The 16526-nt window shown below is 36.2% G+C and overlaps 1 protein-coding gene across 6 annotated transcripts in view; it reads left to right on the top strand.

Annotated features, from left to right (window-relative positions):
- Positions 1-16526, top strand: part of CPED1 (cadherin like and PC-esterase domain containing 1) — a 268649-nt gene that overhangs the window by 141944 nt on the left and 110179 nt on the right. For all 6 annotated transcript variants that reach the window (XR_010406406.1, XM_054505212.2, XM_045864342.2 and 3 more), the window contains 2 exons: positions 1934-2117; positions 3997-4165. Coding sequence is in view for 5 of the 6 variants with exons in the window: in XM_054505212.2 (XP_054361187.1) it covers positions 1934-2117; positions 3997-4165 (353 nt within the window). In the remaining variant the exon portion in view is untranslated. The remainder of the gene's footprint in view (positions 1-1933; positions 2118-3996; positions 4166-16526) is intronic.

The following is a 16526-nucleotide window of genomic DNA, read 5'->3' as shown; positions in this document are numbered from 1 at the left end:
TTGAGTCAGATCTTATGACCAACAATAGCCTGTTTTTACTGTGCTTATCTCAGTCTTGAACATAGAATGTGCTGGAAAAAAAATTTTTTTAAATGAATACATTATTAATAAGTAGTTGAACTCAAATAAAAAGCTACGGTCCTTTTCATGATGAAATCTAATAATATAATCTTGCCCTCATTCTTTAACTTTTTCTCTTTTATTGTAAAAATTTCAGGAGTTGACAATGATCGTCAAAATTATAGACGCAGTCTACCTACAACTATCAGCCAGATCAAATCTTTGGTAAAAAGTACAATCAATCAAATGGGTCATTTATCCAATTCCCTCAGTTGTTTAACCAAATTGACTAGTTGTTTATTTTTTACTAAGACTTTTCCCTACAATGAAATTACAATATATCTTTTGTATTATTACTTGTTCCTAATTTGCACCTGGATAGTTCTTTCTTTTGTCAGCCGAGAAAACTATAGAGTGTGGGTCAGAAATACACAAGGTTTTTTTCATTTTCATGTTCAGCTTTCATTTTCACACGTGTATGATAGTCGTACTGAGACACAGTTCTCAGAACTGGAATAAAATATCCATAAAGTCGGTGGCATCCACCGCCATGGGTTTGGAGGTATGTCTCCATGTCTGTCAAAGAAATATAAAATGGTTGGCCTTGATAGGTCACAAAGTCCAGGATGGAATGGGAGATGTGACTGGAGAGAGGAAGATGAGGAAGAGATTGTGAAATGCCTCTTCTGCTTTATTCGGAGCTTGTGCTAGATTTTGGAGATAACGAGAGACCATTAAAGAATGGAAGCTGTTGCAGATCTGATTTTAGAAACCTCACTGTGATAGCTGTATATAGATAGAGGAAGGGACATGGTTCAGAGGATCATGGACTTTCTTTAAGTTCAGTGTATAGCTTCCGGCAGCGAATTCTGCGTTATCTGTTTTGTTGCCATGTTGTTAAACATCATTTAACATTTTATTTAAAGGCAATAGAAGGATACTTTCATTTTACAGATTTCCATAGAATCCACTGGAATTTTGTTAACTACTGAAAAGTATTTATGGAACAAAATACTAATATTTCTTTGAAAAACATTTACTAAGCTTCTTTTGAGTAATGTGTTTATTCCAAATATGTAATCAATATAATTTAGTAGTAGCTGGTATATATGCCTATAAATGCATTTTTCTTTTTCTCATCAAGATACTTCTGTAAAAATTGGGCTACCACCTAGAAATACATTTTTAGAATGGCTTAGAATCAATGGTGTGAAGTAATATGCTGAGTTCTACAGCAGGATTGAGGAGAGTATAACATTTCTTTCTCATACTTTAGGGCACTTTCTTGGGTTGGGGTGACCAGGGCAGGGAGGGGGGTCTCAGAATATCCTGCTGCTGTTTTTGTATCTGAGTGTTTGGTAAAATACTGGATTTTACGTTCTTCACCCTACTGCCTGTAAGCTACTATATCAATTCAATGGCAGTTGAATGACCTTCCCTATTAAGAAATTTTCCTCATTCCCTGCTGGTGCCCTTCTGTTCCCACTTCACAGAGTCATCACCCCCATTTACCAGTTGCTTGATAGATGCAATAAATGCCACGAAAATGTTATCAATCCACTGGTGAGACATTTTCCCACCTTCTCACCACCTTTAAACTTTTAAGGGCTGAGCAAAAACTATCATCTATATAATGCCAACTAAAGTCAACAGCTGTTATATAAGGCAAGCTCTACAAAATTTGACAAATAGAAAATCCAGCTGAAGCCACAAATCAAATATAACCAGAGTGCCAAGTGGAAAATCAGCAATGATTATGAAGGTTGTTCAAAGGATTAAAAAAAACAACAACAACCTTAATCATATATGCTTTTTAAACATCTATCCATTTCACAGTTGTCTTTTCTTTGCTATTGTTGTTTTATTTTAACAGATGACACACAATGTTATATCAAGCAGATCCTCACACATCCACATTTGGAGCTAAATCCTGAATTTAACCCAAAGATCAAAGATTATTACTCTGAAGTCCCATTTGATGTGGTCACAGTGACAATTGGAGCGGAGACTTCTAAGTGTCAGTGCAAGGTGTACCTGCATGATCGGGCAGGACCAAGGTACGGGGAGATGTTGACCAGGGCTGAGTGGAGACATCATAGTGGGAAGCAAATATCTGAAGCAACATTTGAAGGTTGAGAAAAGCTGAAGTGTCAGATTAGTTGGAGAGATTGCCAGGGTGTCATGTGGTAAAAATTTTTTCTTTCCTTCCACTTTTCAGGTGTCATGTGGTAAAAAAAGGACATATCAGTGCTCTACTGATCTGTTAACAATCTTCAATTTCAAGTTTTTATTTAAATTCAAGTTAGTTCACAGATATGGTAAAATTGGTTTCAGGTGCAGAATTTAGTGATTCATCACTTACATATAATAACACCCAGTGCTCATCACAAGTGCCCTCCTTAATCCCCACTGTTTAGCCCATCCCCCACCCATCTCCCTCCATCCCCAGTTTCTTCTCTATAGTTAAGAGTCTCATGGTTTCCTTCCCTCTCCTTTTTTCCTTCCTCTATGTTCATTTGTTTTGTTTCTTAAATTCCACATATGAATGAAATCATATAGTATTTTCTTTCTTGACTTATTTCACTTAGCGGAATACACTCTAGCTCCATCCACGTTGTTGCAAATGGCAAGATTTCATTCTTTTGATGGTTGAGTAATATTCCATTATGTATATACCACATCTTCTTTATCCATTTATCAGTCGATGGACATTTGGGCTCTTTCCATATTTTGACTATTGTGGATAGTGCTGCTGTAAACTTTGGGGTGCATGTATCCCTTCAAATCAGCATTTTTGTATCCTTTGGGTAAATACCTACTAGTACAATTGCTGGATCATAGAGTAGTTCTATTTTTTTAACTTTCTGAGGAACCTCCATACTGTTTTCCACAGTGGCTGCACCAGTTTGCCTTCCCACCAACAGTGTAAGAGGTTCCCCTTTCTCCACATCCTTGCCAGCATCTGTTGTTTCCTATGTTAATTTTAGCCATTCTGACAGGTATGAGGTGTATCTCATTGTGGTTTTGATTTGTATTTCACTGATGATGAGTGATGTTGAGCATCTTTTCATGTGTCTGTTAGCCATCTGTATGTCTTCTTTGGAAAAACATCTGTTCTTGTCTTCTACCCATTTCTTAACTGAATTATTTAGTTTTGGGGTGTTGAGTTTGATAAGTTCTTTATAGATTTTGGATACTTTGTTAGCAATGTTTGCATCTAATCTTTGTCACAGCGTTGTGACAAGAGAGGATCTTGTGATTTGAAATATTAAAGAGACTCATTAAGGGTAGCTACCTTCTACCATTTCCCAACTCCTCAAGATTTTGAATATTCAGGGGTTGAACAAATATTTTGGTGACAATTTATGGACATACTAACACTAATATTCCTAGTCTCATGGGATTTTTTTTTCTATTAACTCTTTTGAGAGTCACCAACTCTTTTGTTTATAATTTTGAACAGAAGATAGAACTGTATTACATACCATGTTCATGGCAAGGAACCTCCCCCCCATGCTGTGGGTAAGGAAATGCATTTGGCATCCCTGAGAGCTAGGAGAGTCTAGTAGAAAGAAAAGAGAATTCAAGTCAGACCAACCTGGACACCAGCCCTGACTCTACCATGGGACTTTAGGCATAGAGTTGATATATTAAATGAGATAATGTATGATCCTGAGAAGTGGTTAATAAATATTAGTTTCCTTCCTGGTGATTGCTAGAGGACATGACTTGCTCTGCAAGATAATTGTTGGCATACCAAATACATAATTAAGTTTTTTTTCATATTTTAAGTTTCTTATGAAGTTGTGTAGACCTTATCTTCTTTTGTGTACAAATTATAGGCATTAAATAAATATTGATGTATGAATCCATCATATATCAATATTTATTTATTCGTATGGACATATGAATAAATCTCTCTCTCTCTCTTTCTAGCTTTGCCAACTACCCTCTGGGTTTGGGAATGAACAAAATCTCAATGCTGGTGGTGGATGAATCTCCAGCACAGGGGGAGACCCTGAGCACGTATAAACTCACCATCTACAGAGAAGACCGTCCAAGTCTGCCCTTGTTTGAAGACTTCACAGCATGTGGTTTTGTGCAGGTAAGTGAATTCTACATTTGCACTCGGGTTGAATTGGGAGTGATCTGTTAACCCAGGTGAAAAATGCCAAATGAAAATTGTTAGGAAAAACATGTATGCTTGCAAATCCAAAGTGTGGTCTCATTTCCAAAGAGAAGGAGTCCCAGGCAGTTATGTGAGTTACCTTGTGAGTATTTTTCTTTGTAGTGTGGTGGCTGCTCCCTACACTTCCTGTGCTCAGTGGACTTTTTGTGCTTAATATTGAAAAAAATGTCTGAGTGATCACACTGAGTTATAAAATTGATTTTACACTTGAGTTTATATTTCCATGTTAAATTGTGCTGTGTTTCTTGGATTTGTACCTGAATCTACTCTGAAATTTTAAATGAGGTTCAGTGGAGTTTATTTTAAAGAATTAGAGAAAAATTTACGAAGCTATTTCATGGATGGGATACCAGATGAATGAAATTACATTTGCTTGAGTAGATTTATTTTTCCTGCACTTCTTGTATCTTAATCATTCCTAAAGGCCGTAGTTTCTCTTGTGACCACCACATACCACTTTGTAGCCCTGTTGATCTTGGAGGGTGAATGTGACCCAGAGACTTTGTCTTATTTGGTGGTTCTTTCCTCCATTTCTTCCCTTTGTTAGGATTCCAGGTATAACCTTCTACATTTCCTCACATCATGCACCCTCACTATAAGTGCTTCTGGGGAAGTAGTAATTGATGTTAGCATATCTCCTATTCAGCCAGAAAGCATAATTGCGAATATGTCGTGTTTCAGTGACTGATAACTTATTGGGAGCATTGAAGCACAGAGGATTAGTAAGAGAGAGAAGTAGCTGACTGAGTCTCAGTGAGGAGGATGAAAATGTAATGGCCAGATAAGTATTCTCTCCCCCTCTCCCCATTATTTGTCAGAGTGTATTTATGCTCCTGCTAACTTGGCCTGATCACTCTTCTCCATATATGCTTCCCAATCTGGGTGGTGGTTACATCCATAACCAGGTGGTGTATAGATATGTGAAACATTCAATTAACTATGCACTTAAGATTTGTGCAACTTATTGTATATAAAATACATATAAATGTATTTTGCTATATATATAAATTATATATACTGAATATAAATTATACTTCAATAATATAAGAGAAAAACATTAGTAGAGAAGATGTATTATCTTCCAAGACATGCTTCTCTTCTCAAATACTACATTCATCAGAAATAAGTTAATTACCATGCAATTACCTTAGACAATGGATTATATTAGGAATTTGTTACTATATTATGAAGAAAAATATTAGAAAATTCTTGTGGGATATATCCTATAGATGATTGCAGAAAAGTATTTCAGTCATTTATAAGAATTCTTTCCAGAAGGTTTTAATTTAAAGTTTATGTGTGGTCCCACAGCAGTACTATATTTTATAACATGGAAAAGTGTGTAATAAGCACTAATATTTTTTTAGCCTTCCTTTACAAACTGTCAAATGACTGAAGAGATAATGAATGAATAATAATGATTGATTTAGATACTTAATGAGGCATGAGTGGCCTCAGGAACTGGGAGAAGTCAATAATAGAGGTAGGATTTTTCTCACCCTAGGCTCTAGTGACAGTTCTAATCCAGAGACCTTTCCCTTATTTCTTGTTTATGCTTAATCTCATTAGAGTCTTTGGCTTTCACTGCAAGCTGATACCATCATGAAGTTCAGAATACAAAGAGCAAGAGATACAATTTCAGAACTCCTATCAATTCTCAGCTATTTCAGAGTTTCCAAATTCATAGCTAAACAGATATACATTATGAGACTCACAAACGTTTGGTCTTCTAAATTGTTCTTTTTCTATTTTATCAACAACCGTAGGGCTTTACTATATTCTTATGTTGACGTCCAGAGTCAAACCATTGCATATTAAATGGTAGACCATTCTATTTGAACTCCTAAAGTGTGTATGTGGCAAACCAAAGGAAATGAATTAAACTTTAATTACAGTTTATTTGTTGGTTAAAGGGAAAAATTACATTTCTTCCTTATATTATAAAGTAGATTTTGTCCTAATGGACTCCATTATTAAATTTTAAACAAACCTAAAAGGCAATCTACATTAAAATAACCAAAAAAGAGTATTCAATTTGTGGTTAATCAAGCCTCCTAATTTCTCCTTCTCCCATTCTCTCACCTTCTGGTTATCAGCTATTCATTTGATCATTTCACCAAAAGACTATCAGTGAAGGGAAAACAAATATAAGGCATACCAGTCAAAAAATCAATTACTTTGACATTTTGGTGAATAATAAGATAATTTAATTAATTTGTTAATTGACATTTTGTATCATTTATATGATGAAATATTGTTAAATACCTACTTAGCCATAATTAACTATCTGAGTTTGGTGTCTGTTTCTAATTATATTGCCAGTTGGAATTTGTATATGGTTACCACAGAGGCAACTCTTACTTGAGTTATTACCAGTGAGGGAGAAAGGATTAATCTATATGACTGATAGAAGACAACTAGATCTGGACCGAGGCTTTTCAACCTCAGCATTATCAATATGAGGGCTGGATAATTTTTTGTTTTAGGAAACTATGCTGTGCACTATAGACTATTTAGCAGCATCCCTGGCCTCCATCCAGTATATTTCAAAAGTATACCCTTTCCAAACTGTGACAACAAAAAATGTCTCCAGACGTTGCCAAATGTCAGATGGGGGGCAACACTGACCCCAGTCGAGAACCACTGATATATACCAATAACAGGCCTGCTTTTGTACTTTCCACTAGTAAATCTAGTAAATCTGTTGTGGATTTACTCAAAGTATGAATAGGTTAGAGGTAATCCTTCAATGTTGAATGTTGAAGAATCACTCTTCTCTTTTCTCATCCTTGTGTTTTTAATCATTTCTATGGTCAGTGATGCTAACATGACAGCTCTTCATTCTTCTCATTAATTTGCCATCTTTTCTGTCTAATGTAATTATAATCAGAAATATGCATTCAATTATAAAAAACATGATTCTTAATGAAACATAAAAAGTGATATAATATACCTAGACTGTTATTTCATTTTGATTTACCCATAAATAGCATAATGTTTTGCTGTTAGGAAGAAAGATTTAGAAAGTAATAAACTGTTATTATGGTTGGAATATGTCATGCTTCAGAATTAATAAAATATATTTATGTTCTAAGGAAATTAAAACACATATGGGGGAATATTTCTTTTAATATCTCTTTCCAAATCAAAAAGTTTTGACATGGATAACAGTATAGCATCCATAGAAATTGATTTGTATAAATGATCTATGGTCTCATAAACATTTTGCCCCCAAAGTGTTGTGCCAGAATAGGGCCATAAATAAAATCTACAGAGAGGTCATATAGCAGAAGCGTAGGAGACTACATTTCAGGGATCCATTTGTTAGAAACAGCCTTCATTTTAAAATAAATTACAATTAATAAAAGGAAAATACCAAGGAAAGGAAAAAAACCCATTTAAAAAAAAAGTTTTGTCCAGCATTTAGCTATAGATTTAAAACTGACATTTGCTGCCTTATTAAAAAAATTAGTGATCTATATGCAGAGCTATTAAGTGATGTGTAAATGACTCCAGTTATAGCATTTGGAAATGCTTTATAATTTTCCCATTTATTTTTGTACTGTTTCTCAACACAAAGATTACAAAACAATTCATGGGATAATTGTCTAATATTTTGGCAAACACCCACAGTAAAAGAATAGAAGAGCATTTATCGATGACTACTTTAAAAAACCTTTGTTCATTTCCAAAGTTATAATATCTATTAAATACTCATTTTAGTGATTTTTTGGTTACCTTGCCTACCCCAGTACACTGGAAGAATGTGATTCAATTTTTCAACAATAAAGCCTGTGTTGTCGTGAAAGGCTCCCAGCTAACAGCTGTTTATTAATTATCTGCTATACACTTTGCTCTTACGAACGTGTCATATACCGTAGGAGATACAGTGCAACATTTGTAGAACTTTTATTATATGCCAGACATGATACTAAGACCTTTACCTTTTTATCTTATTTAGTGTTCTTCGCAACTTTAAACATAGGTGATAACTGTCCCCGCCCTTAACTTATGGAGAAAGTAAAGCTTTAAAACATACGTAATTAGTAGCAAAGGTGTTATTTGAATACAGGTCTGACAGACTTCAAATTGATCCCCTTAATCATTACTCTGGACTGTAGAATCTGAAACTCTTATTACACTTATAATCTTATTAACCTGTTTAGGAAATTCATTTAGCCAGTATTTAACCTGTTAAGATTTAGTTAAGTAGAATTTGTTTTCATGGTCATGTACAGTGATAATTTTTATAATGTTCTAGAATTACTGCAAAATTCTGAGGTCTTCATAATCCTTATTTTGATGAGGAATGTTATGGAATCAGAGTCCTCCCTTCCATAGTGTATCTATTGGAAGGAAAAGTTTTAGAGCTAACATCTAATATTTTACTAGATATCATATATATCCTAGTATCTGGCTATCTTTCTTGGTCCCAATATTTAATCAGGTTTAATATTTTACATATTGGAATTCTACTTAGCTAAACTACTATTTTTACTAATTGTTAAAATGTTTTCCAATGCTCAGGCTTTTTAAAATTTTATGCTTGATGGGGCGCTTGGGTGGCTCAGTCGGTTAGGCATCTGCCTTCAGCTCAGGTCATGGTCCCTGGGTCCTGGGATCGAGCCCCGCATCGGGCTCCCTGCTCAGCGGGGAGCCTGCTTCTCCCTCTCCCTCTGCTGCTCCCCCTCCCTCTGCTGCTCCCCCTGCTTGTGCTCTCTCACTTTCTGTCAAATAAGTAAATAAAATCTTTAAAAATACTAATACTAATAATAAATAAATATTATGCTTGATTACACATTAGCAATTTCCAGTTGATCCTTTTCATTATTTAACACAACTCACTACCTTATTGTTTCTATTAAAAACATCTACAATATATTTTTTCAAAACTTATAAAACCCTTTGTTCACATGTTCACTTTATAATAGTGAGAAGAATGTACTGTGGAATTGGCAATTTGATGATACTTTCATCATATTCATTGGTGTGAAAGGACCTTACTTTCATACTCTTATTTAATCCTCACAACAAACAGATACAATAATACAGGTGGTTTTTATTATCTACTTCATCCACTCCCTTCTAAGAGAAAATTAAGTCTTGGGCTCTTTTACATTTTTATATTCATTTATAAATTTATGTACTTATTTCTATTTATTTCTATTTGTATTAATTAACATATATTTATATTTAATTTTAAGGGTTTTATATTTTGGGTGTATGTCTCAAAGGTATTAAGAACAGGTTCTTCATGTGTCAGTTTCCACCTTCAGTGATTTATTATGATATCTCTCTGACTTTAATGAGTGGATATTAATAGGTTCCAGAATGCTGTGATTGAACACTGCATTCAGTCCTCACACATGTAGAAGAGAATGTCTCCACTGTAAATGTCAGAATTTTCTCTGGCACTATGAACAGGATGAAAGTCAGTTTGCTCTGTCAAGATAATTTTATTAGAGCAAAATTTGCATCTTAAGCAAATTATGTCAGGCCACTTTCCTAACCCCGTGGTTCAAAGCCATGGACTCCAAGGATCATGCCCATAATTGCTATCAGGGAAGCCTGGGTTTCAGTCCTGGCTCTGCTTCTAACTGGTCTAATTTGCTGTGTCTCCTAGTGCAAGGTATATACGCTCTCTAAACCTCAGTTTGTCTTTAAGAATAGAACTAGTGATAGAACCTGTCTCTCAAATTGTTCTAAGGATTCAGCTAGAAGATAAATGCAAAGTTTCATCATGAACCTAGTGTATGATCAAGTGCTCAATCAGTGTTCAATTACCATCATCATCATCATCATCACCTCATGTAAACTCTTTTTATCAAGATGTACCTCTAGTGCTTACCTGCAGGTATATAGGGGAGGAGAAAAAGAAGGAAGAAAGAGAACAGCAAAAGAAGTAGGAACTAATAATAGTGAGGATGCTGGAATTGTAAAGGAATTGGGACAGGAAGCACTGGTTAGGAATTAGAAGGGAGAGTGGGTGACCTGGGCTGATCCACATGGTTGCATTCCAGATGTTCATGAGTCCCAGGCACTTTGGCCTCTGTGGACCCCTTCTTTCATGAAAGAAATACTTAAACTCATATTTTGCAACTGTGTCAGTATAAAGATGAATATATATTATATGTGCATGTACTCACACACACACTTTGAAGAGTTCAGTTTTCTTCTTCTAATTATAAAGGAAATTCAAGCATTTTCTTGGGCTCCTAAAATTAGTACTGTGTGCTGTAGGCACGGTTCCCATTGTGCATAATAGAGAATTTGGCCCTACTCTTCTACTTCACTCTGAAGAATGTATAGCAAAGACATCCATATCATTATCAATGACCCAGGCTGTAGGCATTCTTTCAAGTCTTGTCGATTGCTCTTGACTTAAACACTTAGCCCTTTGCAGGTGTTTCAGGTTCTGTGTGCAGGGACTGAGCACAGCTTTACCAGCATTCTTCAAGAGCCTTTGTAGCAGAAAGGGAAGTGAAATGTCATTTCCACGAGCAGTTTGCACACCCAGACATTTTGATGGCAGTGACCTCCTCAGTGACCAGTAAGCATTCACATACATCTGAGGCTTGGGAATTTTTATTTCGCATTGTTTTCTTAAAAAGCCAGCGAAGATGAGAGGGGTGTGTTCTTTAGTTCATGGCCTGTTTTAGTGCTTATATAAATTATCTTTCTGAGCTGGTGAAAAAAAGCTATGTTAAGCACTCACTTCATGAGTTAATGTAACTTACGGTCAGATAAATTACCATTTAAATAAAAACTTGTGTTCGGCACATCTGTTCTCCATGTTTCTCCAAGTCACATCTGCTCCCTTTACAAGAAGAAACAAACTTTTACTACCATGAGTGCGGCGACACCAACACAATGTGGAAGAGAATGAGACCTTCCTGGCTTCAGCATCCAGAAGTTTCTGAGTACAGCCTTCTGCTGTATCTGTCCACTCATTTTTGTTTGAAGTTTCTGTTTTGGCATCCTAAGAATTAGTCCTCTGATTCGTGAACTGTACAGGGAAATAGAAAAGATCCCTGACAGGTCTTTAAATAAAATACTCTGTTAGAGTAACCAGATTTCAAATGTGACATTTGAAACTTTGAGGGAAACTGTGGCGAACAGGGAAGCAGATAAATGGGGTTTCTTTTTGATAACTCCAATTGCTGATACCTGCTTCTTTGTGGGCTTCAGTTGCTCCAAACGGCCCCTAGATCTTGTATCTCTCTTTCTCCACGTCTTCCCCATTTTTCGGGTGCAAAGGTACACAGCAGGATAGTGAGGATGGTGGTAAGAGAGGGGAGAGAGCGTGGGAGCTGAATTAGGCATTTTATACGTTCTCCTCCCCCTTCTAAACCAAGCCTAGAACATGACTCATGTTTAAAAAAGCATCTGTGGTTCCGTCAAACAACAGATTTGGGCTCTGTATAAGACAAGTTAAAGCAAAACGATTCCTGTGGGTCGGTGGCCTTTAACGTTTTGGAGGAAGCAAAGTACCCTTTTGCATATCTGATGAAAGTTTTTACCCCTTGTTCCAAGTAATAATACACAAGCATACACAATGCCACATACAATTTCAAATTTAGGAAAAATCTCAGATAAAAAGTTCCTATCCTAGTAACTCACAATCTGATGCCGAATATCACTAGCAGCAACAAGCAGAATAAGGACGGTTTCACTTCTGGCATAAATACACATGATTATAATTCAATTTATTGAGCACCTACTTTGTCCAAGAAACTCTCCTAAGTGTTTATATATGTTATTTCATTTATTGTTTTCATAGTAAAAAAAATTAGTATCTCTATAACAATGTACCATTTGGGAATTATGTGTGGTTTTTCGATGATCTCTGTTAGCCCAGAGAATCAGCAGTTATTATGGTTCTCAAAGCAAAATGCCAGCAGATCGAACATTGCCTTGGAAATAAACATCCACGATGAGACCCCTGGCCATTGTTTTCTTTTTACAGGCTCAGAGAAAGTGGTTATGAGTTGTAGGTAATGGTGGTCCTGGAAACACAGGGAAAGTGAATACTGTGTCGTTTGAACTGTTTATATTGTCCTCATTAGTCAAAGCCATTGATGTGCTTTCTTTCATCAGGCTATCACAAATCGTTTTTTGTTCAAAGAAAGCTTGGCCCAATGGCTGAATTAGGTAATGCTGAGAAAATTTCCACATGCATCTGACCAACTGTAACATTTCCTTCAATAGGTGTGTGTTGTACAAACAGGAATGAGGGATGGGGTATTCCTTGCAGACGGTTTCACCAATTGCAGAACTGCAAGTTGGTTTGACATACGTTCCCCGAAGGCAGAATTAGGACACTTTACTGCCTGACATATTTAACTTCTTTTGAAAATGATGCTAATTTGTCTTTTTTTTTTTTCCTTTTTCATCCACATCCTTTTTTTAGGCAGGACTAATGAGTTTAAAACATTGAACATGACCTCATTCTTCAAAGCAGACACGGTCTCTCCACCCCAGTGGCCCCCCCAACTCTTTAGGATCTCATTCTTCAGCAAAGGGGAGCAGACTTTCACTGATATTCCTGTGTTTCTACCTCGTCTACTCCATCCCCACCCCAAAGGCTTGAGAATTATTTTTCCAGACCTCATAGGTTATTTTAAATTTAAATTACTGCTAGAGTTAAGAGGCCCTGATTTCACAGGTTTAAGAAAAACCAGGGAGGGAAATTTTTTCTTTAAGTGGAATAACCTTTCTTAAATACTTTGATCAAAATATTATTTGTACAGTCTGATTTTGAGTCACAGTTTACCACTTACATGTTGGAGAACTTGGGCAGGTTTCTCATCCCTCAGATAGGGATGTAATAGTATTGATCCCATAGAGTGGTTTTAAGGAAAAACTGAGTTAATATTGTTGGAGTTTGGAATATACATGTTTGCAAAATATAAATAGATAAATAAAATGCCTTCAGGTTGGTATAAGAAGAAAGTTTAAGATAAGCTTTAAAAAAAAAAAAACTGAGGTCGACCAAACTGAATTGGAGATTTTTAAATTGCTTATATTTAAGGTTAGATTTAATAAGATACAGGAACATGAAGGGCTTTGCAGAACAACCACCTCTGCTAAATTATACAATAAATTTTACAGTATATGTAATAAATGAAACTTCCAGATTTAAGTGTGAAGTTTGTCCTAAATGTGTTTTAATTTCAATAGTTGCACAACTAATTTTGTATGTATGACCCCTTGACCTCATATGGGCAGTCTCATTGAGAGACCGAGAATTAGAGTTATTTCACAAAGAGAGAGGAAGTATTTCTTTGCCAAGCACAGGGACACCCTTTCACAGATATTATCTGGTAGATTCCATTAAAGGTAAGGAGATCAGTGTTCCCTTTGCCAATTTTATAAATGAGCAGCAAAGGACAAAGATACCTATGTAACATCAGATGGAAGGTATAACTATAATGTAATTTAATTTTTTGGTGTGCATAATCTCTTTTCAAAAAGTACCATCACTTTTGAAAGCCATCACTTCAAAAGACAATATAAACATATTCATACCTGATAATGACTTAAATGAGAAAATGTGTCCCATTCTATACATTCACATCACAATTCAAACCCAAACAGCTAACCTCCCCCCACTTGTTTAAAATCAGAATTTGTTCCAAATGACATTTGGGTTTTTCCCAAATGCTAATACATCTTCACAGATGAGAGATTTGACACTTTTGAGACTATTTAAAATGCATAGTATCTAACATTTTTTTCAGGGCTTACCATGTGCCGGGTTCTATTCTAGTTGCTTTACATTCATTCACTCAGTTCTCAAAACCAAACCAAACACTGACAAAGCAAATACTTTGATAACGCCCAGTGATTTTGCAGATGGAGAACTGGAGTTACAGAGAACATGCCCACAGTCACATAAGCTGCCCACAGAGCTACTGGTCAATCCCACCGCTAGAGACACGCCTGCCTACTCATAAAAGAAGTAGATAGAGCCCGTTGGGGAACCCGGGCAGCCTGGTTCCAGAGCTCTGCTACCTACTAGCAGCAGGCTCTGCTCCTTACAAGCTCTGCTCTTAGTCACTGCATCCCACTCTGAAACTAGATGCTGAAATAAGTATATGGTTTCCAAAAGACTTTGGTCCCAAAAGTTTATTTGTAGGTTGTTATTTAGAACTTGTAGTTATTTATTTTTTTCTATAGAAAAAAATTTACAAGTGAGGTTAGGTTACAGGAAACATCCAAAATCCTCCTAACATGTGATGTTTAATACAGTTAGAAGGGTCCTGAGGACGGGATAAGTATGCCAGGGGACTCTGCCATGATTCTGTGTGGGAGAAGGGCTCCAGTGGCCCAGGCCTTTAATGGGGAGATACCAGTAGAGGAGGGGGGAGTAGCCAGGCATGTCTCCAGTGGCGGGATTGACCAATAGCTCTGTGGGCAGCAGATATATTTATTTTAAAGTCATTTGTGAATCGTGTATTCCAATGTCACACTAAACTTCAGAGTTGGGAAGATCTTGGCTATTCTACCCCTCATTCTGCATATGGATAAGCTTCAATAACTTGCCAAGATCTATCCTTAATAATTTACCAAGGTTCATTGCCAATCAGTGGCAAAGTGAGGATGAGAACCTATGGGCTGGTTATCAAACCTTTGGACAGTTAGTAGTTGTACTTTATGTAAAAGAACTTTTGGAATCCAGACCTTGACATGTTTCCTGAGATCTTGAGCCAGCTCCATATCCTTAAGTCTCCAATGCAAACTTGCTATTTCTAAATGTATTAAATGAATGATCAATTACAAATTTGCTGACCACTCTGCTTGACTAAAAATAGATCTCTGTTTCTTCTTTAGAACATGCACTCTATTTCATACCCTTATTTCTTAAGTCTTAGTGGCATCTTCTTGGTATAACAAAATATAAAAACTATAAATAAAAATTTTTGATGGAAAATCGGCATTATATTTAGAGGTAGTTGTAAATCATTATTAAAAAGAAAATCCTGGGGCGCCTGGGTGGCTCAGTCATTAAGCATCTGCCTTCAGCTCAGGTCACGATCCCAGGGTCCTGGGATTGAGCCCCGCATCAGGCTCTCTGCTCAGTGGGAAGCCTGCTTCTCCCTCTCAACACTCCCCCTGCTTGTGTTCCTGCTCTCTCTGTCTCTCTCTCTGTCAAATAAATAAATAAAATCTTTTTAAAAAATAATAAAAGAAAAGAAAAAGAAAAAGAAAACCCTCCTTGAGAGTGATGTCCCCAAAGATGAGACTTACTCTGGTAATCTGCAAATCTTCGATAGCCAATCAACAAATACATTTGTCTACATCAACGCTGGCACAGAATGAAAAAATGATTCATGGAAAGCCCCCAAAATAGCAAGCATTGCCTAGGACTCTTTGGCATCCTCTTTCCCATGCTAAGTCTGTCTGTGATCACACCAACCCCTTTGCCTGGCCCACAGCCCTCCTTGCCAACTGGCCACATGCTGCTGATGAACAGCCTCTCACCCCTTTCATAACCAGAGCACAAATATTAGATGAATTTCCTTTGAACTTTGCTTCCTCTTGGCTCTTAATGTAGTCTGGCTCCTTACAAGAAACACTCCAGGTTCTGGGAGCCACAGATTCCCTTATTAATCACTCTTTTTTCCTAGATTGGCAAATATCAAAAGAATTTTTACACATCTCCAAGGTATTTGGTACATTGTATCATGATTGGAAACAATGTCCCATTTCTTAAATATTTAATTAGAATCTGTCCCTGCAATATGTGGAATTTTAACTACCTAGCCCTTAGAAGGAGTACTAAAGTTTTTCTGTATAACAATGATATCAATAACAATAAACCACAGTCATGTTCTACTTGATGCTTTCTCTGAGAACCTATTTCCTTAGACACCATCATGTGTAACTGACCAGACAATAGCCAATACATATTTAACTCAACTTAATAAAATAATATGTGTTCCATGTTAGAAGGAAGTATCTGAAAGATTATATTCTTTTTAACACCATTATCCAGTAAAAACACTTTTAACCATAATAATAATAATTTCCAGCTGTCCTAAATCCTAAAAATAAAGCACCAACCCCCCAAATATATTTTGTTATTGAAACATGTGTAAACAATTATGAATATTTAAACCATACTGGCATTGGTTTTTAGGCTCTCTCCAAAACTGTAGGGAAAAAAAAAATGCCTCTAATAAGTATGTTGATAGATACATCCTACTTCAAAAGTTGTTTTTGCAGACCCACAGAATAAAGATTTCGCTTTTTATATTTTAATAACAAATGTTAT

The sequence above is a fragment of the Mirounga angustirostris genome, unplaced genomic scaffold (genome assembly GCF_029215605.1).
Source record: "Mirounga angustirostris isolate CCGP_5_RB_7025 unplaced genomic scaffold, mMirAng1.0.hap1 SCAF_12, whole genome shotgun sequence".
NCBI lineage: Eukaryota > Metazoa > Chordata > Mammalia > Carnivora > Phocidae > Mirounga > Mirounga angustirostris.
Note: the sequence above shows the minus strand (reverse complement) of the source record. Positions and strands in the feature narration are given on the sequence as shown.